Here is a 26842-nt window from a genome sequence, read left to right as displayed (position 1 = left end):
GTTGACTGAGGTGCTGGCCATCTTCTGCAATGTGGCCACAAATGGGATCTTGATCCCCTGTTAACAGGGAGGAGCTAGCAATGTAATGGGTGAGGGCAGAAATAGGAGAAGTGAGTGCTCAGAAGAGTGGGAAACTCTACCCTGGCTCCTGGCCACCCTTATGCCATCCCATCCCCCCTTTCCCCTTTAGTTTCTGCACGCTTCTGCTTGCTGCCTAACATTTTACAGGAGTTTGTCATCATTTTCCGTGGGGCCACTGGTCTGATAGGAGCTACTCCTCTTACCAGAAGCCAGAAATGCTTCTCAGTGAATTGAAAAATAGTTTTTGGTCGTGTTAAAAATTCCCATCTGTAAATCTATAGCTTAATTTGGGACAAAACCAGGAGCATTTCAATGTTAAATCTAACCATCCAGCGTGGTGTATGTCTCCTTTATTTATTCTAGCCAGATTTATATCTTGGAGTTGCCAAAGAAAAAAATCCAACTGAGTTCACTTGAAGATCCACTGGCTTCATTAAGGACTCATGAATCGGCAGCATCTCACGTAGCAAGCAGAGGGCAGCTCTGAGGCATTGTACAAAACGGATGGTTTTCAAAGGAAGGAGGGTGGGGCAAGGAAGTTATTAGCAAACGACCCCCATCCCTAAACAGAACAGCAGAAGATTGGAGAAGAGGAGTTGAGACAGAGCCTGAGGCGAGGCTGGGTCATGGTGTCTACATGTTCCAAGGTGAGCATGCCCTGCACGAGGGTGCCCTCTGCCCCCACTAGGTCATCGCTAAGGGTCACCTTGCCCATTTATGCTGTACATAACAGCAACTCTTATTTCGTGGAGTAAATATAGAATGCTCAACAAACACTCGTGTTGTCTTCAAGTCTCCAACGCAGGATCCTTCAAGATATTTCCATGTTTGACAGCCACCTCAAGTCTTCCCTGACCATTGCAAGAGACATCCTGATATGGAAAAAAAAAAAAAAAAAAAAAAGGACAAAACAAAAGAGCTAGTGTTGCACTCCCTGTTTAGAGAAAGCTGCCTTAGCAACATCATAGATCTTTCTGGGTGTGCTCCATGTTACCCGTGCATGGGAGGAAAGAGCATTAAGAGTTTTCAGTTAAGGGCACATCCACCAGAGAGGTTAGTTATGCTTGGAGACTGGGGCACTGGGGACTCCTCAGAGCTTGGTCACAGCCCTTTAGGACGCCATTAACAGAAATAGGAGGAGAGCCAATGAAGCGGGTATCCACAGTCTTGTTCTGAGAATTGGATAAAAAGCAAGAGAGTGAGTTAGAATGATCCTTGGAGAGAGCAGCGAAGGCAGGTGAGTTTTCCCTAGGTACAGGGAATTGATCTCTCCCTGGGTGCAAGCAGAAGGGTGGGGCCAGTGGTGAAAGACCAGGATAGATTTAGTTTGTAATGATTAACATAAGGAAGGCACGCTGCCTGCCAGTTACTTGCCCTTCTGAGTGACTCAATGATAAGATAAAGATGATGGAAATAAATGCGGGAGACACAGCCTGATTGGAAAAGTCAGCTGCTTTGAGCTTCTATGGACATGGCTGCAGGATTCCTGGTTCCCCTGCCGGTGCTCACGGGGCTGTTGCTGTTCCTGTGTGTCGGGCCCCAGGCTGAAGGTGGGAAGGTGCTGGTCTTGCCCATGGATGGCAGCCACTGGCTCAGCATGAAGGAGGCCCTGCAGGAGCTCCATGCCAGAGGCCACGAAATAGTGGTCGTTTCGCCAGAGGTGAATCTGCATATCAAAAAAGAGGACTTTTACACCCTGATGACCTACGCCATTCCGTACACCCAGGAGGAATTTGATGACCTCTTTCTGAGCCAGTCTTATCTGGTTTTTGAAAAACTACATTTTCTAAAGATGTTTTTGAAAATCATGGAAAATTTGAAAACTGCTTCTTTCATTTTTCAAAGGTCTTGCAAGGAGCTGATGTATAACAAGGACCTGGTCGGGCACCTGAACTCCAGTTCCTTTGATGTGGTTTTAACAGATCCTGTTTACCCCTGTGGGGCAGTCCTGGCTAAGTACCTGTCACTGCCTGCCGTGTTTTTTTTGCGCTATATTCCATGCGACTTAGATTTTGAGGGCACGCAGTGCCCAAACCCTTCCTCATATATTCCTAGGCTATTAACAATGAATTCAGACCACATGACATTCCTGCAAAGGGTCAAGAACATGCTCTATCCTCTGATCCTGAAGTACATTTGCCACATTGCTTTCACTCCTTACGCAAGCCTCGCCTCTGAGCTCCTGCAGAGAGAGGTGTCGGTGGTGGATGTTTTCAGCTCCGCATCCATGTGGCTGTTCAGAGGAGACTTTGTACTGGACTATCCCAGGCCAGTGATGCCCAACATGGTCTTCATCGGGGGCATAAACTGTGCCAACAGGAAGCCATTATCACAGGTCTGTATGGGTGCCTACAATGTTCCAAGTGGAACACATGTTTTTTTTTTTTTTCTTAATTTACTTCCAGGTGTTTACTTATCTACCAGTCTCTCTAAAGATGTCTATCTCTTGTTCTCCTGACAGTTTGGTAAGATGAATGTTGAAGTGCCTCCACTAATGCAGGAAAGGTTTGCCAGGGTCACTGAGAAAAATGAGAGGCAGGGGTGAGCGTCTGTGATAGGATTGGCAAGTGCTGCTTTGAGTCAACCAAGACTGTCTTCCAGGCAGTCTCCGTCTTCATAGTTGTGCAATTTTCTCCAGCTGTGTAGGAGCAGAGAAACCGAGTTGTGGGCTGATCCATCAGGACGTTTTGCTTGTGGGTGTTTGCTCATCCTGGAGGACAAAGGAACTATCGCATTGTGTTTGTTGACACGGTCGTTTTTAGTGGCTTCGTCTTGGAAGGGACTAAAGTGTGATCATAGGAGACCTAAACACCAAAAGGGAGCAGGAGTGTCTGAGAGCTTGAGTAAATGAAGGGGAAGTGAGACAATGCAGAAGAGATAAGGTGGGGTCTCTGTGACTCGAGAAAGTAACCGAGTTCAAGTTTTCAGAGAGGGAGCTGTGCTGACAAGTTTTCCGACCAGGTGTTGATATCTGGTATATAACTTGGGACTAGCAGAATTGCATGGCAGGTCGGTTGAATGGCTTGGGATGCTGAAGTCATCAAAGACTGGTCGGAGGGACTAAGGAAGAGATAAAACTAGGAGCCTGTAAACCCAGTGAAGCGGAGGACGGTGATGAAAAGAATGGAGTCTAAAAGGGGAAAGAGTTGTTGGGAGGGCTGACCGCATCACCAGGCCCACCCTCCCAGCCCAGGTTTCCATGGTAGAAATTATTGCTTTACTAATACTTTCAGAGGCATCTGACATTAATCCTGGATATTTGGGTTTCATTGAAATAGGACTCATGGGAGCTATTTTATTTCTTAATTCACCGAGTTAGCCATCTTTTTTTCCCCATTTATGCCATATTCACTTACTTTATATTAACTTCCATGACTTTAGATCTTTTATAGTTTTTGCATTCTTCTGTATCTCTTCTTATTTATGTACATATTATTGCACAGGACTCTAATGCCATTTCTCTTTTTGCTTCAGACCACAAGCGAGCTATACTATCTGGCTTTTTCCTTTGTGCAATGCATTTATTCACTTAAAAAATATATATTAGGCTTGTAAAAATTGAAAAATAGGAAGGCATTTAAAAAGTAACTGGTGCTCTTTTCTTTTAGTGTTGCTATGTAAATATATCCTCTGGAGTTAACTGCACTGGTTCAAATTCTCACTCCCGTTTTTCTAGCTGAACGGGCAGGTGGGCAGGTGACCCAACTATTCTGGCCTTACTATTGTCACAATGAGCATACAATAAATATTATCTATTACCATTATTTAAAAAGTGCCCAGCAGGACAAGGTATGTCATCTGGAGACTGTTAGATGTTTGTGCCAATTTATTTGGTATGCAAAAGATCATTTACACGGAAATTCTCAAGTATTATACGTGATAGGCACACCATTATCACTTTTGTTCCACTAAATTCTTTTTTACTTTGAGATTTTGTCTCTCTTACTTTGGTTTACACTTAGATGTGACTTCTTTCGGTACTTGATGGAAATTTTCTCCAAATATGAAAGATCAAAGTCTAAGTCTTTAATATATTTGCTCCTTTTCTTTCTTAAGATTTCTGATGGGTGGAGTTCTTTTATTGGTTTTCTCATAGAAATAATTTTTGGAATTGCTTATTCTTTTTACTATTTTTATTTTCTATTTCATTAATTCCAGTTTTCTTTTTATTAATGATTGTCATTCTTGTATCTTTTGGTTTATTTTATAGTTATAGTTATTTTTCTAATTTTCCTTTGGTAAGCATTAAGTTCCTGTTAGAGTTTTCTTAATAATGAAACACTGAAGGTCATAAAACTTTTCCTGTGTTTCCTAGGTTTTCGCATAAATTGCTCATATATTTTTCCTTTTTGTTTTTGGTAACTCAATGGTTTGGATTTTCTCTTTAAGCTCATGGCTATCTTCAAAGCTGTTTCTTTATTCCCATATAGTTAAGGTTTATATTAGCTATATTTCTCTTATTTTTCTAATCATTTTATATTTTAATCAGAGAATGTTTAAAAAATTTTAGTAGGCATGTTTAAAAAAAGGCATGAAGAGGGTTAAAACTAATTTTGATATATTTTATTCAATCAAATATATCTAAAACATTATACCTTCAACATAAAATTATTAATGAGATATTTCACATTATTTTTTAAAAAGTTTATTTATGTTGAGAGAGAGCATGCGTGTGCTTGAGAGAGCATGAGTGCATGAGTGGGGGAGGGGCAGAGAGAGAGGGAGAGAGAGAGTCCTAAGCAGGCTCTGTGCTGCCAGCATGGGGCCCAAAGTGGGGCTTAATCTCACTAATGGTGAGATCATGACCTGAGCCAAAATCAAGAGTTGGATTCTTAACCAACTGAGCCACCCAAGTGCTCTGAGATATTTTACATTCTTTTGCTTTCATACTAAATCTTCAAAATCTGGTATGTATTTTACACTTACAGCATATTTCAATTTGGACTGGCCACATTTCAAATGCTTGGTAGTCACGTGTAGCTAGTGGCTTCTATGATCGGTAACTTATTATTAACATGTGTAAATGTTCCATAGATACACCTAAAAATGTATATTTAAGTTTTTTTCTATTTAAAAAACCGTGACATCCTCAATTCTGAAAATGGTGTCTTAAACTACTTCCTTATTTAACTGGGGTTGCTCTGTGGGAAAGTGCTAGTGAGTCCACGGAGAGTCCACTGCAGGGTCTTTGAGATGGTCATCTTTTGCACCAAAGGAAATGCCATTTTCTCCACTCTGAAAGCCCACTCAAGCCTTTCCATAAAAGAGGAATATTGATATACAGGACTGTGATTCTGGGGCCAAGACATTTTTTAAAAGAGATTTTCAATTTGGAAAATTCTTTAAATAAAATGGTTTCTTTTTCTGTAAAAGGCAACTTTCCACTTAGCAGCACTAATTCAGATATATCAAAACTGGATGCTGTTCGCCCTCAACTGTTATAACTAGCCACCATTCTACTTTGTCTTCACGAATTTGGCCACTCCAGGCATCTCATAGAAATGGAAGCATACACTATTTGCCTTTTTTGTAACTGACTTACTTCACTTAGCCTAATGTCCTCAAGGTTCATGCATATTGTAGCATTAGGTCAGAATATCCTTACTTTTTGAGGCTATAATAGTCCGTCGTATGGATACACATTTTGCTTTTATATTCATCCATTGACTCATCCATTGTAGGTTGCTTCCACTAGAGCTGTTGAGATCCATGGCTTCTGAGTGACCCCAGTATGCCACCCAACTGAAGACTTTCCTGAACAATGAAGACTTATGTTAACCAATTGTACAGACACAAATGCACTTATTGTGTCCTACACAGAGCAGTAGTTGTTAACTCTTAATTAGCATAACCACCATGAAAGTGTGCACTTTCCTATCACTTCAAAACTCCTGACATTGCTTCTCCCCCTGCTCCTCCTCCCTTCCCCACCAACAACGATGAATATCTTCACTGGTGAGTCCCCTTGCCTGGCAGGCAAATGAACTCATTTTTTTAAAAGCTCTGGCAGTCTTCTTTATTATAATACTTCTTGTACAATTAGTGGCTAAGAAGCACTACCCAGGATACCTCAGTGACCACTTGACGTGGTTTTAACAGACTGTGTGCCCTTGTGGGATAGTAATGGCTGAATCCTATGTTCCTGTTAGGTCTTGTATGCACACCATTCCATGGGGATTGGGCTTAACTCAACTTCACGTGTTCTTAATTAAGTGTGCTCAGGCCACATGAGCTTCCTGTAAAGAATTACAAATAATGCTGCACTTTTAGTCTATCCAGTTCAGTTGCCTTTTTGTTCCCATGTCTTATGCAAACTTTTCCTTAGACACAACCAAAGGGGATGGATGGCACATTTTGTGATGGGCTATCCCAAGGTAGCCATGCCCAAAACAGTTTTCACGACGGGGATAAACCGTGGCAACAGAAATGTATTCTCTCCAATATGCATATGCTGCCTCACCCAACCAGTATCCCAGGCTCTCCAATATTCCTGCTTTTGTCAACCTATTTTAAAATAGATACATTCTGCACATGGCAATGGGATAGTTTTGTGTAGTTTTATGGAAATACTTTCCACATTTCCATAAATCACAGTTGTAGAACCAAGCTGGGTACAGGCTAGTAATCCTATTTGTGTTGGGTTTTGAGTAATCACTACCACTGGTTTACTGCTTACGTGACCTGAACGGCATCCTAAGGATGTTGCTAACTAATCATGTAACCGTGAAGAATTCACTTAAGTATTTTGCTCAAGAATTCACTTAAGTATTTTCCCCACTTTGGAGGGAATATGTTCCTGCTAACACTGATGTCAGTCCATGAAACTCACTTTAGACTTCCGACCTCCAGATCTTTAAGAGAATAAATGTGCCTTAAGCCACCAAATTTGTGGTAATTTGTTCCAATAGCCATTGGAACCGAATACACCACTTTGTCAGGTTAACCTGTTTTTTAAAAAGGCTACATTTAATACTATATTTAAACGGAAAACTCTTACTAGTCACTGGCATTTATGTGGGACTAAAAAGCATCTTTAAGCCAGAAGGATTAATATACTCACATCCTTTACTACCATGTGTTGAAAAATTGGAAGTAAAACGAGTTATCTTGGCAACGTTAACTTCAGAGCAAACTACCTGGCTCACATTTCAAACAAAATGGAAAGGCAAGGTTCAAGGTGCTGTAAACCTTTTGTCCCAATACTACGAAATAATCAGCATCTGCCTCGGGATTATGTTTAATAAACAGCAAAGTGCATACAGGTATTTACAACAAGTTCTAAAGACAAATGGAGGTCTAACTCGTATGGTCCCAATAATAACAACAAATAGGCATTGGCATGAACTGTTTATAAATTCTCGAGTACAGTTGTTCTGAAAGTAGAGTGCACTTGCAATCTTCAAAAAAAAAAAAAAAAAAAAAAAAGTCCTGCTGCTCCTCACAATGTTTTTTCAATTCAACTTGGACTGGAATTACTTGGTGTCAATGTGTAGCAACTGCTCTCTGCCGTTTATGACCAGGGACTTTAACTCTCCGTCTTCTTCCACCTCCACCCTTTCTTGGCCATTCTCAATGATTCTCTTGGTGGTGACTTTTCTGCCATTGACGATTTCGGTGGAAGTCGACATGGATTTGAAGTTGCCGGTCCCACCACTACCGTAAGACATGGCGAAGGAAGAAAGGCCTCCATTCCCCAGGGAACCAAAGGAGCTAAATCCTGTATCAAAAGAAGAAACACCACCCCCAAACACTGGAAATCCACTGAAGGCGGTGAAGAAGGGCGCGGTGCCCCTGCTTCTGCTTCTCCGGGAGCTCCTCCGACCGCCCACAAGGTTCCCCAGCGGGTCTCCAAAGAAGTCGAAGGAAAATGGGTCCCGGCCGCCGAAGAACTCCCTGAAGACCTCGGCCGGGTCGCGGAAGGTGAAGACGTGCTCGAAGGGGTCGCGGAAGGGCCCGCCGCCCCCGCCGCAGTCCTCCACTCCGGCCTCGCCGTAGCGGTCGTAGACGTCCCTCTTCGTGGCGTCTGACAACACCTCGTAGGCCTGGGCCACCTGCTTGAACCGCCTCTCCGCCTCCTCCTTGTTCTCGGGGTTTTTGTCGGGGTGCCACTTGAGCGCCAGCTTGCGGTACGCCTTCTTGATGGCCTCGGACGAGGCCTGGCGGGGCACGCCCAGCACCTCGTAGTAGTCCACCATGGTGGACGGCGCGGCACGGCCCGCGGGCCACGGGCACGACGAGGGGACGCGGGACCGAGTGCCCCCTCGACGCCAGGCAGCAGGGAAGCGGAGCCCTTGTGACGTAGCCCGCGCCTCATTGGCCGAGGCCGCATCCCAGAATGCAGCGCCGGGGGGCGGGACCTGCCGCGCTTCCGATGAGGCTCTCTGTGGCGTGGTTCGCTGGGGCGCGGACGCCCCGCCTACCGAGGCCCCGCCCACCACCTGGCCCCACCCACCCGCCTTCTGGCTGGGGCCGGTGACCTCCAAATCCCGCTGGAAAAAGAGGAAGTTAGCGGGTGGAAGTGGGGGACCACGTTCTGGTGGTGGGGCAGAGTGGTATTTTTAAAGAAGGCTTTCTGTCAGACCCCCCCCCCCACCCTCCTTCGCCCGATGGGGGTAGACTGATGGCGGTGCGTTTAGTCTGACCTTGTGCTGAAGGTCACCCACATCGTTTGTCCAGGACAGCAGTTCTCCTGTGTTTTGGCCCCAGGACCCTTTTGCTTTAGTTTATATAGGTTGTAACAACCAATACTAACACCGTTAGAAATTAAGGCACTCAAAAAAACCCTCAATAGTCAATTTAATAGCAATAAAACCATTACACGCTAAGATAAATCATATTTCTATGGGAAAACAACTTTTTCAAAACAAAACAATTACTGAAGAAGGGCATCATGTTACATTTTTTGTGTCTCTCTGGTTTAAAAGAAGAGAACTGGATTCTTCTGCTTCTGCAGGCAACCTATGGCTATATTACAGGTGATGTGGCCAGAGAGAGACTCCACTGTACATAAAAGAGATCATGTGAGTGAAAAAGCCAGATAGTATTATGGAAATAGTTTTGACTTTGCAAAATTCCCCTAAAAAATTCTTGGGTATTCCCATGGGGCTTTGGCCCACAGTTTGAGAACTCCTGGTCTAGTATATCAAAACTAGTAAAATTTGCTGGCAATAGGGACACCTGGGTGGCTCAGTCAAAGGTCTGACTTCACCTCAGGTCATATCTTGCGGTTTGTGACTTTGAGCCCCGCATGGGGCTCTATGCTAACAGCTTGGAGCCTGGAGCCTGCTTCAGATTCTGTGTCTCCCTCTTTCTCTAACACTCCCCTGCTTGCACTTGTTTCTGTCTGTCTGTCTCTCTCAATAATAAACATTAAAAAAAGTTGCTGCTGTGTTTACAGTGCTGGTCAACTTGGGTGCAGTAATTATTTCCACTAAAACTGCTCTACCTTGACTGTGATTTTCTTTTTGGCATTTTTGGACCTCTGACTTCTCTCTATTTTCTCCTTATTCTCTGACGCTGTATTTTTTGCTTTAATAAATGGTAAGTCAACACCAATAAAGGTCACTAAGCTCTAATAGGAAAATGATTAACCAATGAACTCTGTAATATTTCATCATAAAGGGTACTAGACCCAATAAGGCACACTCTGTCACCAGAACAAACTGCTGACTTTATGTCACCAGAACAAACTGCTGACTTTAGGTCATTTTGAGGGACCGAATACAATCCTATAATCATGGATTCGACATTTTATAATCAAGGAATAAACAGGATTACGAAGCGGATTTGGAGTAGAGTCTAGCGTGAACCAAGCAATGTGGGAAAAGCATGATTGGGCGAGGTCAAGTGCTCCAGAATGTCTGGAGGGAAAGGGGCAGAGGGAGGGGTCTAGTGAAAGGGCTGGAGAGGAGGAATGAGCTTGGATAGGTGAGCTCAAGGTCCATTCCAGTGAATTCTGAGGGCAAGCCCAAAGACTCTGAATTTTATTCTGGGTCCTAGGAGACTGTTGACCAAGGTTTCAGGGATGGTGGTGGGATAGGGCAGTGCAGGGGGCAGCTGATGGAGGGTAGACGGGGGTTGGGAGCCTTGGGGTCTGAGGCCCTGATACAGGACTATGGCATCTCTGAGACAGTGGATCCAGCAGTTGCTTGCATGGATATGGGGCCTTGAGCAAAGGAGAAGGGAAGAAGGGAAGACACCTCTGTACAAAAAACATTTACTGAGTATTTACTGCCTGCAAAACCACCTGAGTGAGTGATTCCAAAGCCGAAACCCTGCTTGTAAGGGTAGAGTCATGGCCCCAAACCATGCAGGTGCAACAGAGGCCTCAAAAAGTTCTGAGGCTTTGAATGATGCAGGGAAAGTCATAAAATTATCACAGTGGTGACTGTGTGGGTTTACAGCCCTTTTGCTCTGGGCAATCTACAGATGAACTCTTATGACACTGAGAGTTCAGAAGAATGATTGCCCTTAATGTTTAAATTGGATTGTGAATTTCAGAATGGCAGATAGGGGTACACCCAAGGAGCCAAAACATTGCTACCTCTTTGCTACCCACCCGGAATCTTAGTCCTGGAGAATGGAAAGTGCTTGGGGTGGGGTGGGCGTGGGTGGGGAGCTTCGGAGCTCCCATGTGTAGGAGTGCACCTGTATACAAGTAAGTACCAGACTGGATGTCTGTGGAGGAAGGATGGTGGGAAGGGAAATCTTGAGTACCTATTCTAGGCACCAGAATGAGGGAGGCCCTGTGAATATGCCCCACAGGACATCAAAACTTTAAAGTTAGCATTTTCTCCATGACCTTCTAACAGGTCCCTGAATATGGGTGGCCAGTGACGTCCATGGTCAAAATGCTGGGGTCTGTGCTCTCATCCTGGGATTGTAGAGAACAGCAGTGATCTCCAAAAGAAAGGGCAAGGTGATCAGTTCTGTCTGCACTTGGATTTGCCATTTCTTAGAGAGAGGCATTTTTAAAAAATGTTTATTTTATTTTTGAGAGAGAGCCAGCGAGCAAGTGGGGGAGGGGCAGAGAGAGAGAAAGGGAGACAGAGGATCCCAAGTGGGCTCTGCATTGGCAGCCGAGAGCCCGATGTGGAGCTTGAACTCACAAATTGTGAGATCATTGAGCTGAAGTCCAACGTTCAACTAACTGAACCATCCAAGTGCCCCAGGGAGGGGCATTTCTATTTGCGACTCCCATGCTTGCTCTCTGACCCTTCACTTGATCTTTTGGGGCTCCAGCTAGTGCTGGGTGTTGCTGTGGGAGCACATTCTACTTGGTCCCCAAATCCTGCCCTCTGCCTTCTCTCCATTTACTTCAATTGAGTAATGACCTTGGGAATCACAGCTTTACTTCTGACTCCTAGTTGGCTGTAAATTTTGAGCCCGGCTGTAAGATCTGGGAACTGCTAGAAGCCATGGGGAGCTGTAGGTAAGAGCAAGGTCTCTACGCTCTGACGCTTAGGGCCCGGATCTCAGTCTGCCGCTTAGTAAATTCAGGACTCTGGCAAATCACCTGGTCTCTCTGAGCCTCAGTGTCTTCCTTTGTAAAATGGGAATAACAGTACCTGCTTTAAGGGGATACTTCTAGGGGATTACATAAGATGTGTTGTAAAGTGCTAAACACCACACTTGGCACCTAGTGCGTGCTCAGTAAATATACATTCTTACTGTTTCTGTTCACCTTTCCCCTTTGCTTCAATGGGGTCATCAGAATTTCTCAGAGTATCTGCTTTCCTTGGGCCTTGGGGCTGTGAGACAAGCACGGTTTCACTTACTTTTGCTCACTTACCGATTTTCGTTTCTGACTGACAGAGGGCTCTCTCACTGCCTCTCTGAGGGAACGCGGATCTGCCCTGGAAAGGCCTTCTGTGTGTGGCACACTCAGGTGGCTCTCCTTTCCCGCCATTCGCTAGCCAGCGGCGTTCATTTCCTTCCTGGCGTGCCTCTCATGCATCTGCTCACCTGTTTGCGTCGTCAGTCTGTCCCTTCCGGTGGAACCGGAGTTCTGGGGAGGTGGGGGACTCATCTGGACTCATCTCTGCTGGTACCCCAGACCCAGCCCCAGGCCCAGCGCTGTGCACGCTGGACTCAGTAGGTATTTTGCTGGGTGAATGAATCAAAAAATGAGGCAGTGATTGGGCAGAGAGCCCTGAGTCACCTGTGGGGAACGTTCTTCAAGGTTACCATGGGCCCAAAGTAGGCTTGCAGTGTCTCGTTCTTTCCTTTCCATTTTATTTTTTTAATGCTTATTTATTTTTGAGAGAGAGAGAAGGGGGAGAGGGGCAGAGAGAGAGAGAGAGGGACAGAGAATTCCAAGTGGGCTCCGAGCTGTCAGCACAGAGCCTGACGCGGGGCTTGAACTCACAAACCGAGAGATCATGACCTGAGCTGAAGTTGGACGCTCAGCCGACTGAGCCACCCAGCTACCCCATGTTCTTTCTAAAAAGACCTATTCTGCTTTCTATTTCATTCCCGAAAAGGAAGTCTAATTTGTCACCCCATTGCCTTTTTCTCCCTCTCTGGTGACACTCTCTTGGTCCGTGGAAATACTCATCTAATCCATTCAAAGGTGCTGGTGCTGCATTCCCTTCTCTGGCCCCTCAAGAACGGGACCTGAGTGGTTGGAAAAGAATTCCAGCCAGTCAAACGGTTGTTGTCTAATGAGAAACCTAGTACGCTCGTCCTGATCAGCACCCGGTGATGTAGGGAAGTGTTGAATCACCGTATTGTACACCTGAAATGAACTGAACTGAAATTACACTGTAGGTTTGCTAACTGGAATGAAAATAAGAACTTGAAAGTAAATAAATACAAAATAAAAATACTTGCGCGGTGGGGAAAGAGACCTAGAAAAGCTCTTAGCCCTCGTTAGCTGCAAAGGTAAACTTCCGCGATCTTTAGCTGACTGACAGCGACAGTCATGTGATACAATCAAACATTAACTTTGAGCGTAGATTGGTTCTTGCGACATATAAGTAGAGGAGGGCAAACTTTTGGCAGGTGAGAGGCTTGGTAGCCGATACAGGAGAACCATGGCAGCGAGGTCCCGGGGGCCACGTCCGCTTGTGCTGAGCCTGCTGCTGTGTGCCCTGAATCCCCTTCTGTCCCAGGGCGGGAAGCTGTTGTTGGTCCCATTGGACGGCAGCCACTGGCTGAGCTTGTTCGGGGTCATCCAGCGGCTGCACCAGCGGGGACACGACGTAGTGGTCATAGCTCCTGAGGCCTCCGTGTACATTAAAGAAGGAGCGTTTTACACCTTGAAGAGCTACCCCGTCCCATTCCAGAGGGAGGACGTGGAAGCATCTTTTACCGGTCTCGGGCTCGAGGTTTTTGAGAAGAAGCCTTTCCTGCAGCGTGTGGTCGAGACATACAAGAGGGTCAAGAAGGACTCTGCTCTGCTTTTGTCTGCCTGCTCCCACTTACTGTACAACAAGGAGCTGATGGCCTCCCTGGCGGAAAGCGGCTTCGATGCCATGTTGACAGACCCTTTCCTTCCTTGTGGCCCCATCGTGGCCCTGCGCCTGGCACTGCCTGTCGTGTTCTTCTTGAACTCACTGCCATGCGGCCTAGATTTTCAAGGTACCCGCTGTCCCAGCCCACCATCCTATGTGCCCAGGGTTCTGTCCCTTAACACAGATCACATGACTTTCCTCCAGCGGGTGAAGAACATGCTCATTCTTGTGTCAGAGGGCTTCCTGTGCAATGTGGTTTATTCCCCATATGCATCACTTGCTTCGGAAGTCCTTCAGAAAGATGTGACTGTCCAGGACCTTATGGGCTCCGCATCGGTCTGGCTTTTCAGAAGTGACTTTGTAAAGGATTACTCCAGGCCCATCATGCCCAACATGGTTTTTGTTGGTGGGATCAACTGTGCCAGCAAAAAGCCACTGTCCCAGGTGTGTATTTGAGGGGGAGCTTTACAAGCCTGTCTCCTTGCAAGTACTTTGGATGAATGAACTTGCCCCTGACACCTGCTGAATGAACACGCTGAGGTAGTGTCACATGCCCTCTTTCGTTAGTTTCTGCTGTACAAATCCCGGGTCTGGGGTCGTAATTTGTATCTGTCTTGGGAATCACCTTCTGGGTTATTTCTTTGTATAGGACACTTTAAGAAAGCATACTTTGGGCTCCAGCGGAGAGTAATCAATTAGATGCAACAAAGGTTAATTGCCGTAAGCACAGAGCAGTGAGTTCAGGGATCCTTGCAGAGCACAAAAATCTGCAGCGTGCACCTTGCTGCCCTTGACTGGGTTAGACACCCAAGGTTCAAGACTGCTAGAATAATTCTTTGACATCTATGGACCATGGTGGCACAAGTTGCCTTTATGTTTCTGGGGTTGAAGCTCCAGTTAGTCGATAGTCTGCTAGGAAGCCGGGTCCTGCAGTCCCCTGTCTTCTAATAAGTAAACATGAGACAGTCCGATCCTGGCATTCGGCAGAAAGGTCCTGAGTCTCAACCTCTGCAATGCTGCTAAGTTAATTTTTTCCCCGTAGAGATTTGAGGGATGCAAAAACATAGCATTCACAATCTTCTTCCCACATCTCAATGGAGGTGATAGAGAATAGCAGGAGAGTCTCTGTCAGTTGGGAGGTTGGGAAGGATTCTCCAAGAAGGTCACATTTCAGTGGGCATTCGTTCATTTATTTCACAAGTATTGGTTGAGGATCCATTGGTAACCTAGGCACTTTGCAGATTCTGAGTCTGGCTTCTACTAAAGGGACTCTACTCACCCTCAGACAGCACTGAATCTTATTTCCAGGGTGACTCCATTGTGATTCACATTTTAAACGATCATGTTAATGTCACGGCAAGGAGAAACTCTAGACAGCAGAAAGAACCCTGCGGGAGAATTCCAGTGCTGTGTGGATGCCTCCACTCTGTTGCCGCATGACCAGATCACCTCTGTGAGGCTCTGATTCCTCCCCCATAATGTGAAGCGACATCTGGTGACTCCTACCGATAAGATTCTGATACCCCAACAGACCAGCAGGCCTGTTGGAGAAGTATGTGCCTGACGAGGTTATCTGCTTAAGAAAGGAGATGGTGTTGAGTTTTTAGAAAGCAAAACGACAAAACCTCATGTTAATAGAAAACCAGTCATAATTCTCTCTCATATATAGGAAAAGGTGAAATATTACCAAACCAGTGGGCACATCATAGATCAAAGGAAAGAGAGCTATTCAGCATGGCCAAGTTAAGAGTGAAATTAAAGAGAAATATTTTTGGCATCATTATATAGGGTACAAGTGAAAATGATTGTTTGACATTTACTTTGAAATTTAAAACTTTGGAGATGTGCATGCATAATAGAAACTCCATTTGAAATAGAAGGGTTTGTTTATAAACCTGCATGGAATGTCCCCAGTTACACTGGCCTTCTTTCTACTCCTGGGACATTCCAAAATCTTTCCCGGTTCAGGACCCTTGAACTTGACGGTGTGTCCTTCTGGGATGCTGTGCCTGAGTTTGTGAGGTGGCTGTCTTCTTATTTTTCAGATGAGCTGCGATATCACTTCCTCAGGGAGTCCTTCTCTCCAAGATAGCGTCCTGTGCTATTTCCTTCATAGCCCATTAAATACCGCAGTCATTTCATTTAGATAATTGTTTATTGACCATCTCCTCCATACATGTGGGGGCGGGGACCACTTCTGCCCATCACTGCATCCTTAACACTTGGCAAAAGGTCTGCCTGTGATTGGTGTAAATATCAGCGTAAATATCAGAGTCTAATAGGCGCTTACCAAATGTTTGTTAAAGGAATGAATGAAAACCAACAAAGGGCGTGAACTGAGGACTAGTCACCAGATAGGCAGTGATCTCCACCAGTTCTCTGCACTCCTACAATTACATACAAATATAGGTACCTGTAGGTAAGTTTTTGTTCTTCATTTTACGAATTAGGTAACAATATATCCCCACTGCTCACCTATCAGTATGTCCTGAATGTCGTTTTGGTTCTAAATATTATATCTAGTTTTTAAAACTGTTCCATGTTTCATGGTATCTATGGGCCGCAGGTTATTCTGTTTGTCACCTAATATATATTAGCAAGGAAATTTATACTCCAGAGTCTTGCTCTTCCTGGTGCTACTTCAAATATTACCTTAACCAAAGATCAAGTCGTTTGTAGTTTTCTTCATATTTTCTGTCCTTTCTGGGTCAGATTTTCTTAAGTATTTTATCTTTTTTTTTTTTTTTTGGTCATTACTGTGAATGTGATAGTTTTTCCATTTCTGCCTGTAGCTGGTTATCTACTCACTATTCAGCCCCAAATAAAAATTCAGCCAACTCAAAATATTGATTCTGTCATTTAAAAAACCAGTAGGCTGGCTTTCATCAATAAAGAAAATGTGATTTCTTCTGTTGTAAATTCCATGCCAACTATTGGTCTTATTTAAAAAAATTTTTTTTAATGTTTATTTATTTTTGAGAGAGAGAGAGACAGAGTGTGAGAGGGAGAGGGGCAGAGAGAGAAGGAGACAGAATCCAAAGCAGGCTCCAGGCTCTGAGCTGTCAGCATGGAGCCCAATGTGGGGCTTGGATCCACAAACCATGAGATCATGGCCTGAGCTGAAGTCAGACGTTCAACCGAATGAGCCATCCAGGCGCCCCTCAAATATTGGTCTTATTGAATTCACTAGAATCTTTCAAAATAATTGAATAATGTTGGCAATCACGAGGATTCTTGCTCCTGATTGTAATGAAGATTGATTTTCTTTTTTTTCTTTTAAGGTTTATTTATTTTGAGAGAGAGCGAGGGACCAAGAATGCAAGCAGGATAGGGTCAGAGAGAGAGGTGAGAGAGAGAGAATTCCAAGTAGGCTCCACACTATCAGCGTGGAGCCTGATGTGGGGCTCGAACCCATGAATTGTGAGCTCATGACTTGAGCCGAAACCAAGAGTCAGACACTTAACCGACTGAGTCACCCAGGTGCCCCCTGAAGATTGATTTTCATTTCATCATTTTGTATTATGTTTGCCATTGTTCTTTGGCAAATAGCCTTTATTTGTTTAAATGATTTTCTTCTTTAGGATGTTTAACAGGAGTGGCTACAGAATTTTATCAACTGTCTTTCTCAGTATCATAGTTTTTAGCATCATTTATTGATATATATATGTGTGTGTGTGTGTGTGTGTGTGTGTGTGTGTGTGTGTGTTTTAACGTTTATTTATCTTGAGAGAGAGAGAAAGAGAGGCAGAGGAGGGAGGGGTAGAGAGAGATAGAATCTCAAGCAGGCTCTGCACTGTCAGCCCAGAGCCTGATGCAGGACTCAATGTCACGAACCATGAGATCATGATGAGATCATGACCTGAGCCGAAATCAAGAGTCAAGACTCATCCAACTGAGTCACCCAGGCGCCCCTCCATATATTTTTTCCCCTGTAAATTTCTCTAAGTGGTGAGTTGTGTTGACTGAGTGTTAGTTGCTGCCTTGTTTGGTGCAAACAAGCCTCAGTGTGAGAATGTCTTTGTAAACTGTACCTGGCAGAAGCCCTCTTTGTCCTACTTAATATTTTTAATTTGAAATTCCACTTTTTTGATATTAATATCACCGCTCCTGCACTATCTTGCTATTTCCCTAGTGTCTTTTTGGCACCCCTTTGTCTTCAAGCTTTCTTTTTTTTCTTTTTAAATAACACGGAGCTGATATTTTTAGCATGGTTGAGAGAATTTTGCCAGTTTGCAGTTCATTTAAAAATTGATAGACTGGATTCTAACTTTCCCAACTTACTTTATTTTTATTTTATGTGGTCATTTTTCCTTTTCCTGATTTTTGCTGGTCTGTCAAGCTGCTATTCATTTTCTTTTCTCCCTTTTGTTTATTTTTTATTTTAGGGAGAGAGAGAGAGTAGGGGAGAGGGGCAGAGGGAGAGGAGGGGAAAGAGAAAATCCCAAGCAGGCTCCATGCTCAGTGCAGAGCCTGATGTAGGGCTTGATCTCACAACTCTGAGATCATGAACTGAACCGGAAATCAAGAGTTGGACGCTCAACCAACTGAGCCACCCAGGCACCCCACATCCCCTTTGTTAATTAAAGAACGTTACTCCATGCTCCATTCCTTTAGCAGAGATCGTGCTGGTCCCCATGCTCTTGGTCAAAGTCCTGATCTTCAAGAATAAAGATGCAATATTTAGTTGATAAGGAGAGTCCACAGGGACTCTGGGAAGTCCCTACTCCATAGGGAAAGCACACCTGGCATCAGACATGTGTGGGATGCCTGATGGAAAAAGATAGTAGAACAGCATTGAGAGCAAAGGAACGAAGCTCAAGAATTCCAAGATATCGTTCCCCGCTCAGAGTGAGAGACCATCTTTGTGGACAGCAGCGATTCAGAGATGATATCCACCCAGACATGTTGGGTCTGAGGAAAACACCCAAAGGGACGGTGGGTGAGAACAGAGACTTAGAGGTGGAGAGAAGAGAGACTGGTGAGCAAGGAAGCTTGTGGTCTTTGTCAGCGGCTCTGAATGCGTAGTGATAAAGCAACTGGATTCCAACATGCCAAATGTTTACCAAGGGTTTTGAGAAACAGAAGCCATTTGGGAAAAGAAAATCTAATAAAGGCCTGGAACTCAAAATACTAAACTCTCCGTAGAAGTTAGGATCTGTGTTAAAGACTTCAATGAGGTGGGCAGGTGTTTGCACTTCAGAGGTGGCCTCGTGCATTTTGGAAGGGGATAAGAGGTGGAGGAATCGAGGATTATCTTCAGTTAACACACCGCCTCACTCTTTCACCATAGCAGAGTCTGTGGAGTTAGGGCCAGGTTTTTGGGAAGTTTTGCCAGTAGGGTGTGGACCTCACCATTATTAAATCCCAGAAGAGCTTGCCGAGAGTGGACGTTGCCCACGACAACACCAGCTCTGCAGTTTGCCCTTCCATGATCTGTAGATGAACTTCTGTGACATTTAAACTTTAGTCTTGCTATTTAAGTTTGGGTGTTTACGGACCTGTGGATTCCTTTTTATGGTAATCACACCTGGCTGGGTGCTGAGTGGGTGTGGAGGAGTGTGCAAGGAGGTGAAACCAGATATGGCCCTTTGTAGACATAGTTAGAGGAAGAGTGGGTTTCGTGCAGGAGGGAAGGTCCTGGGAAGTGAGGTAAGCCGTGTACCTTCACTAGAGGAGAAAGAGCTCAAAAGGTCCTTGGAGAGGAGCCATCTTTCCCCAGGAAAGAAGGATGTAGTGCATCCTGGGGAGGAAGGACTTCAGAAAAGCCATCCTTAGGAGGTCTTTGCCACAAACCAAAAATGCAGCATGGCAGTGGGGAGGATGATGCTGGCCTCCCCAACCTTTCAGATGAGCCCCATGGAGAAGGCCCAGGACACAGCCACTAGGAGCTAGAAACCGTGAAGAGAGCTGCTGGGATGGGATGGGGGTGAGGACCAGGCAGGAGGCTCACCCCTGAGGAGATGTTGGGGCTTTCCTGGTCATGCTCTGAACCAAATTTGAAAAAAAGTCCCTTAAAATCATGTGTGCTGAGGCCTGTCAGAAGTCTTCTACGTGTCACTCCAGGGTGGCCAGAGTTCTGGTCTGTCCGGGACTGAAAGTGTCATATCCCAGGAAACCCCTCAGTTCTGGGCAAACCCTACCGCATCACACAGTCTCAATATCCGTGGCATTCTTGGGAGACATAGAAAACCATTTGGGAGATTCTAAGGGAGTTAATTAGATCATTGATAACCTACAGTTGGGGGGAAATTGCCATACTCACACCTTGCTCTATTTCCTCTATGTGGAATTGCCACGCTGTGTGTGTGCGTGTGTGTGTGTGTGTGTGTGTGTGTGTGCGCCTGTGCACGTGCATGTGTGCATGCTGGAGTGTGTATGTACTTTGCCTGATGACCACGTACTCTGGAGTTGGCTTTGAAGGTTGGGGTCAGATCAGACTGAGCTGTGATTATCGCTGAGGGTTGAGTCTGGGGGTTTCCTTACTCTCTTCCGGGGGCCACAGCCACCACTCATGACTCAATGCAGCCTATACTGCTATTTTGATTGGATTAATTTTTGGTTGCTACCTCTCAGAGCTTTTGTTTGACATCCGTCTGTAAAGTCGATTCCTTATTACTTCAGGGGTAGGGCCTCGATAGGTCATAATCTGTGATCTGCACTTACTAGTGGGGTCCCCACCATCACTGTCTCTCACTCTTATAACACACAGACACTTCTAAGATCCCATCCCCCTGCTTCATCCACGAGAACCACAGATCGTTCATCTTCCAGTAGTTGTCAGGTTCATTATTCACTAGAAAACCACTCGCAGTTCAAATACACCAAAACTCACTCCATTAAAAAAAGTTGCTCCTCGAAAAAGAAGATGATTTCGTCGCAATAGAGCAGTATCCGCAATGGGAAAGGCTGACTTAGACCCCCCCCCCCCCCCGTTTTCTAATGACGTGGTCTTGCACGCAACGCCCAGGTGGAGGGCTTGTCACACAGCCCCTCTCTGCTCTTCATTCCTTATTCCTTGGGTCATCTGGTCCAGAAGTTTCTTCAGAAACAAGCCCCACTGCTTTGTCTTGAGCTTTGTCCTAACAGCCAAGGCTGCAATGCCCGATGGTGGTCATGGTTGGAGGAGTGGAGCGGCCTTGCCGCTGCAATCTTCCTTGGATGGTGGCGAAGGATACACTGCTCGAAGGAATCAGGACACGGAAGCATCTCTGGAACGGGACATGAACACTCCAGGGGGGTCATGTGCTGGGTGGGTTGAGACTCACTGCCTGTTTATCCTTCCCCCCCGGTGGCTTGGGGACTCAGGGTTTTCTCACATGCCCCTGACCTTCTCTGAACTCCACAGAGGGGGCTCAGATCCTCATGCACACTTAGCAAGGTTTTCTCTTCCGCTTTCGTATCTTTCACACTTAGGGAGATTTTCTGCTCTCGACGGTACTTTATGAAACCAGCAAAGAGAGATTCAGGTATCTTTCTGTATGTTCTTGCTAAGGCAGGAAAGTTGCCTTCCATTCTAAAGAAAGCTCTTCTCCAGGAAAGGTGGGGAAATGCCAGGTTGACTGGTTAAATTTCAGCACTGAGTTGACATGAATATGATCCCCAATCACCCCCGTGTATTGGCTGTGGGAAAGCAAGAATTGTTAAAGGTTGTCTTGGCTATTTGAGGGTCTTCCTTAATTGTGAGCCTCATCCTCAACACTATTTGCGGCTTCGTGCCTTGACTCATTCGTTCTTTCAACATAAAAGGAATATTCCAGAAGCCTTGAAAAGTAATACACATCTTTACTGTGGATTTTCTTAAAGGGGCTGTGCAGGAGTTTTAGAGTCTGCAGAAAGCTTTCTGAAATTCTCTTTGGGCGGCTTTCCTTTCTCCCAATGTCTCCCTTCACCAATCTGCTAAACGGTTCTCTCCCCTCTCTGTGACACTCATCCACCTTTCCTCCCTCCTTCCACACTGCCGGCTGCTCTCTCCATCAGTCCCTTTCCTGAAAGCCTGCTTTCTCCCAAGATGCTCTCAGATGCTTGAAGCCCCTGGGAAGTGGATCTGGTCTTACCTCTGATTGCTTTTCCTTTGGGAAATTAGACACTACCTGGATTCTGCATCTCAAAGAAGAACCCAGAAGATAACCAGATAAGCAAGAAGCCTTCCTCCCGTGGAAGGAATAACGGGGGAAGGAAGTCTATAACATGCGCTAATATTTTGTGTCTCTACCACACACACGGAGACACGCATATTCTTAACATGAAGAGATCGGATTCATAGCTGAATGGATGCAGTTCCCAAAGAATGTGAGAAGAAAATTAACTGTAAATTTCTCTTCTGGTTCTAGGAATTTGAAGCCTATGTTAATGCTTCTGGAGAACATGGAATTGTGGTTTTCTCTTTGGGCTCCATGATCTCAGAGATTCCCAAGGAGAAAGCTATGGAAATTGCTGATGCTTTGGGCAAAATACCTCAGACAGTAAGAACATGCCATACGATTCTGTACCTTCTGTATCTGTATCTTCACGAGAGTTGGAACCCCAGACTTCTAGTATGGGAGTTAATCCTATCAGTTGGACTTTTGGCTTGGGGTTCCCTGCGACTTCCTGATTACTAATCCAAAGGTCTTTTTACCATGTCACTCTCAACTGTTCTGTTAAACCGCGGTCTGCTTTCCTTGGAGGTCTCATTTTCTCTAAGAAAGTCAACAGCGTATTCAGGAGAATTTATTTTATCGACAAAATGAACAGGACAGTGTTTCTTCATGTTACATAAGGAGTATTTCTACAAAAAAAGCTGCTGGTCAGGACACAGGATTCATTTCTTATATTGCTGCGCCTATAATTCTCCATCCACTCATTTCATTAAGTAAACTTTCCCCTGAAGTGCAGAAATGTGCAAAAGTCATAAATGTACAGCTTGGTGGATTTGCACAAATTCACAGCTTGTTCCCAGTCCCCAGGAGCCTTCCCAGTTGCTACACCTCCCTCCCCTGCCAAGGTTATGTTCATTCAGTGGACTCTACATTCTAGCTACTGTGGCAGATGTTTCTGAATCATTGTGTTTTTAAACTCTGTTCCTGTCTCTGCAAGGTCCTGTGGCGGTATACTGGCACTCCACCACCAAATCTTGCGAAGAACACAATACTTGTCAAGTGGCTTCCCCAAAATGATCTGCTTGGTATGTGAGCAGGCTCTGGTGTGTAGGTCAAACCCAAGTGCAATTACGAAAGTGGCTTGCATGTGGCTGCTCTAAAGGATTATTTAGCTGGAACATATCGTGGCCAACGTATTCCACGTTGCTTTTTACCTCGTGGGGTATCTCACCCCACGTTTTCCTCTGCAGACTTCTGCAAAAGCCACATGTGGGTGGCACTGAGTCCTTAGCATGCTTGCAGAGCATAGATGGTGTCAGACCGTGCAACTCGGTGACCTGACTGCTGGCATCCTTCCCTGTTTTGCTTCTCAGGTCACCCGAAGGCTCGTGCCTTCATCACACATTCTGGCTCCCATGGCATATACGAGGGGATATGCAACGGCGTTCCCATGGTGATGCTGCCCTTATTTGGTGATCAGATGGACAACTCCAAGCGCATGGAGACCCGGGGGGCTGGATTGACCTTGAACGTACTGGAAATGACTTCTGAAGATTTAGCAAATGCCCTAAAAGCTGTCATCAATGACAAAAGGTAAGAGAAGACGTACAGAGGAATACTACTTGTATCTTGGCCATCTCATTCACAATAAATATTCAAATGTGAAAACAAATACATAAAAACCTAATTAATAAGTGAGATGACTTTGGGATTATTATTATGCATTTCATTAAAGGATGCTTTAATTCCTAGAGAACTTCTCATAGAAATGATTTTAAAGAGGTTTTTTTTTTTTAAATTTTTTAAGTTTATTTATTTATTTTGAGACAGAGAGAGAGAGAGAGAGAGGAAGGGAGGGAGAGCACGAGTGGGGGAGGGGTAGAGAGAGAGAATCCCAAGCAGGCTGTCAGTGCAGAGCGTGACGTTGGGCTTGATCTCACAAACTTAGAGCTCATGATCTGAGCTGAGATCAAGATCAAGAATCAGACATTTAACTGAGCCATCCAGCCGCCCCAAAACTGATTTTAAATATTATTTCCCTTGGTAGGTTTAAAACTTCAATTTGTTAAAAAATATTGTCACCAAGTAGATGTCTACTCTATGAGATTCTACAAAGAGAGAAATATTCCGTAATGAACCTGGTGTCCATAAGATAAAAACAAAGAGCTTAGAAGCATAGTTCTCCCTAGCACTGAAACCCGTGAGAAATTTTGTTCATGGGGATTTATAAATGGGGGGGGGGTGTCATGTGATATCCCAAAGGCTTGTGATAAAGCAAAGGTGAGTTTATTCAAATACGGCTCTGAAAGAATTCAAGAGGCAAAAGTCATCAGATCAAATGGTCTTTGCGTGGAATTTATTGTATTGATGTCAAGTTCACTAGTAACAGCTTGGTCAAAACCTCGTGGGAAGAAGTGACAGCCAGGGTGGACTTCGTCCAACAATTAACAGTGCGTGTGTGCATGTGCATGTATGAGTACGTGTGCATGTGTGTGTCTCCATGAGAGCGGAGTCTTCACCCATAGTTGCTTCATCTTGAAAAAGACATCAGTTCGAAGGACAGATGTGAAAAACTGGAGTGTGTTCAGATGGGAGGAGACATTGCACAGGGTGACACAGTGAGGCTGGGCAAGGACAAATGGGGGAGAGGTGGGGTGCCCACATGTGTGGTGCCAATGGATGGAGAAGAAAAGCCCACATAACCCAGGGGTAAATGCCCAGAGTGCCCGGTGGGTGCCATCCCTCTCTTCTGAATGGCGCCTTCCGGCCGCCCAGCCTGTTGGGGTCGGGATGTGCTGCTCACCCATCGGCGCCACGGAGCCCCGACTTCTCTCCACGTGCTGACAAAACTCGTTCCTGAGGTTCACATTCATAATGCAATCTTGATCTTTTGTTCCGTGATACAGACAACTATCTGGAACCTAAAGATGACTTAGTAAACGTTCTCTTATTTTTTAAAAACGTTCATCAATCAGCCCGAGAGTTTAGCTAACTGCATTTGCTTGTGAGTTCTCACTACCTAATTGTGAATCTCCCTGTTCCCAACACTCTACACGGGGACATAAAATAAAGACATCAGACGATGCGGCCAGGCTATAACAGGTGCTCAATAAATAATGAATGAATGAAAGTTATAGAAAATCTATCTTGTTTAAGAGAAGATTTATACAAAAGAAGATGTTTAACAGACCTTATGGTCAAATATTGCTATCACAATACAATAACGTATCCAAATAAAATGGCAGACCTGTTTAAAGGTGGCAATTATCATAATTACTCCTGAATAAAAGTGTCTTCCATTTTTCTCTTTCTTCTCCCTTTCCTTTCCTTTTTTCCTCCTCTACCTTCTCTTTCTTCTCGCAGGTTGAGAAGAGGGTTGAAACACTCTAAGGGTTGAAACTACTAAGGGTTGAAACATCTACACTAAGGGTTGAAACATCTAACCCAGTTTGGATGTGGATGTTCCGATTCAGCTACCAACGCTGTCTAAAATAAACAAAAATCCATTTTGTTTCCCAGGCTGCATAGACACAGCCTCATGCTACAGTTAGCACTTGGACGGTGTGATGCTTCACCAATGGAAAATATGCCGCCACCTTGCGAGGGCACTTACAAATGGCTTTGACTTTGAGTAGATGTGATTGTTCAAAACTGTGAGAGGGAAACTGCTCATAATTTCTGACATGACCTTTTCCTTTATTTCTTTCTCTTATAAAGAGTCATCTAATTCCCTACAAAAATATCATGAAAAAGAAGAGAAGAAAGCAGGAAGCTAGGTTCAAATAATTTAATATTATAATTTTGGCTTCTTGTTTTCTTTCTACATTTTTTTTTTAATTTCAGAGATAAAGACCAGTTAGTGTATGTGTGTGTGTGTGTGTGTGTGTGTGTGTGTGTGTGTGATGTATGGTGTGTGTGTGTGTGTGTGTTCTTTTTGGCCATAATGGAAACACATTTCCTCTACCAAGTTTGTAAAATCTGGGAGCCTTCCCAACCACAGCAAGCCTAGAGGGAGGATGGTCGGTATGGTTGGTGTTCCAGAATTCATGTCACTGTCTTTGTGTTTAGCTACAAGGAGAACATCATGCGCCTGTCCAGCCTGCACAAGGACCGCCCCATCGAGCCCGTGGACCTGGCTGTGTTCTGGGTAGAGTTCGTGATGAGGCACAAGGGGGCCCTGCACCTGCGCCCTGCAGCCCACGATCTCACCTGGTACCAGTACCACTCTGTGGACGTGATCGGCTTCCTCCTGGCCATTGTGCTGGGCGTTGTCTTCATCATGTACAAATGCTGCGCCTTCGGCTGCCGGAAGTGCTTTGGGAAAAAAGGACGAGTTAAGAAATCTCACAAGTCTAAGACACACTGAGAGGTGGGTGGGAAGTGAGGTGACCCAAAGTGGCAACCAGAGGCAACGTTATATTTATGTTATGCTTATTCAAGAAATACTTAGCCCTAAGGGAGATACCCCCGTGTTTTTTTTTTTTAAATAGAAACAATCTAGGGGCGCCTGGGCGGTTCAGTCAGTTAAGCATTTGACTCTTGATTTTGGCTCAGGTCATGATCTCACGGTTGTGAGGTCAAGCTCCGAGTTGGGCTCTGCACTGAGCGTGGAGCCTGCTTGGGATTCTCTGTCCGCCCCTCCCCTCCCCCCCTCAAAAATAAACAGATAAACAAACTTTAAAATAAAAACAATCTAACTGCTAGTCACACCTAGAGGTAGAGATACTTGAATATGTTTTCTGCCCCCTTTAGGATCTTTAATTTGGACTATGTTCATCACTTCAGATGACTTTCCAGGGGGGTTGGACGGGTGCCTCCTGCACTTTGCATTACTTTTCTTACTCAGCAAATGAGGCTTGTTTGGGGACACAGGTTCCAGGTGGTCTTACCCCCCTCTACCTGGAAGGACAGCTCTAACATCGTCGTCTGGGTTCTGTAGATCAATTCTGTCCCCAGTAATGGCAGGTCCTAACTTGCATTCATGCTTCACAGATGTCACTTTGTGTATACAAAGAAGGAAACATTTGTTCCTTTAGGGCATAGTGCCTTGTACTTGAAATAAATGAATGACCTCGGGGCGCCTGGGTGGCTCATTCGGTTAAGCGTCTGACTCTTGATTTTGGCTCAGGTCGTGAGATCTTGCGTTCGTGAGATCAGGCCCCGCATCCAGCTCTGTGCTGATAACATGGAACCTACTTGGGATTCTCTCTCTCCCATTCTCTCTCTCTC

General features: G+C 45.0%; 2 protein-coding genes across 3 annotated transcripts; one reads left to right on the top strand and one right to left on the bottom strand.

Annotated features, from left to right (window-relative positions):
• The first annotated feature begins 1470 nt into the window (after window positions 1-1470).
• Window positions 1471-26842, top strand: LOC132672323 (UDP-glucuronosyltransferase 1A1). 2 transcript variants are annotated; one of them, XM_060624240.3, is made up of 5 exons: window positions 1471-2416; window positions 21866-21997; window positions 22611-22698; window positions 22987-23206; window positions 25682-26842. In XM_060624240.3, the coding sequence occupies exons 1-5, from the start codon at window positions 1547-1549 to the stop codon at window positions 25977-25979; spliced, it is 1608 nt and encodes a 535-aa protein (XP_060480223.3). In that variant the 5' UTR covers window positions 1471-1546; the 3' UTR covers window positions 25980-26842. The 2 variants fall into 2 exon arrangements, with proteins under 2 accessions (XP_060480223.3, XP_060480222.3); XM_060624239.3 differs by lacking the exon at window positions 1471-2416 and adding an exon at window positions 12978-13979.
• On the bottom strand, window positions 7415-8479 carry LOC132672324 (dnaJ homolog subfamily B member 3-like). Its single transcript, XM_060624242.3, has one exon. The coding sequence runs from the start codon at window positions 8274-8276 to the stop codon at window positions 7554-7556; it is 723 nt and encodes a 240-aa protein (XP_060480225.1). The 5' UTR covers window positions 8277-8479; the 3' UTR covers window positions 7415-7553.

This window comes from Panthera onca, chromosome C1 (genome assembly GCF_046562875.1).
Source record: "Panthera onca isolate mPanOnc1 chromosome C1, mPanOnc1 haplotype 2, whole genome shotgun sequence".
In the NCBI taxonomy this organism is placed as follows: domain Eukaryota; kingdom Metazoa; phylum Chordata; class Mammalia; order Carnivora; family Felidae; genus Panthera; species Panthera onca.
Note: the sequence above shows the minus strand (reverse complement) of the source record. Positions and strands in the feature narration are given on the sequence as shown.

What these genes read in the sequence shown, in the direction of transcription:
- LOC132672324 (XM_060624242.3), bottom strand. Translation starts at nt 8,276, where the DNA reads ATGGTGGACTACTACGAGGTGCTGGGCGTGCCCCGCCAGGCCTCGTCC.
- LOC132672323 (XM_060624240.3), top strand. Translation starts at nt 1,547, where the DNA reads ATGGACATGGCTGCAGGATTCCTGGTTCCCCTGCCGGTGCTCACGGGG. An exon ending in TGGGCAAAATACCTCAGACA is followed by an intron (nt 21,998 to 22,610) that starts GTAAGAACATGC and finishes TGTCTCTGCAAG; the next exon opens with GTCCTGTGGCGGTATACTGG. An exon ending in GCTGTCATCAATGACAAAAG is followed by an intron (nt 23,207 to 25,681) that starts GTAAGAGAAGAC and finishes CTTTGTGTTTAG; the next exon opens with CTACAAGGAGAACATCATGC.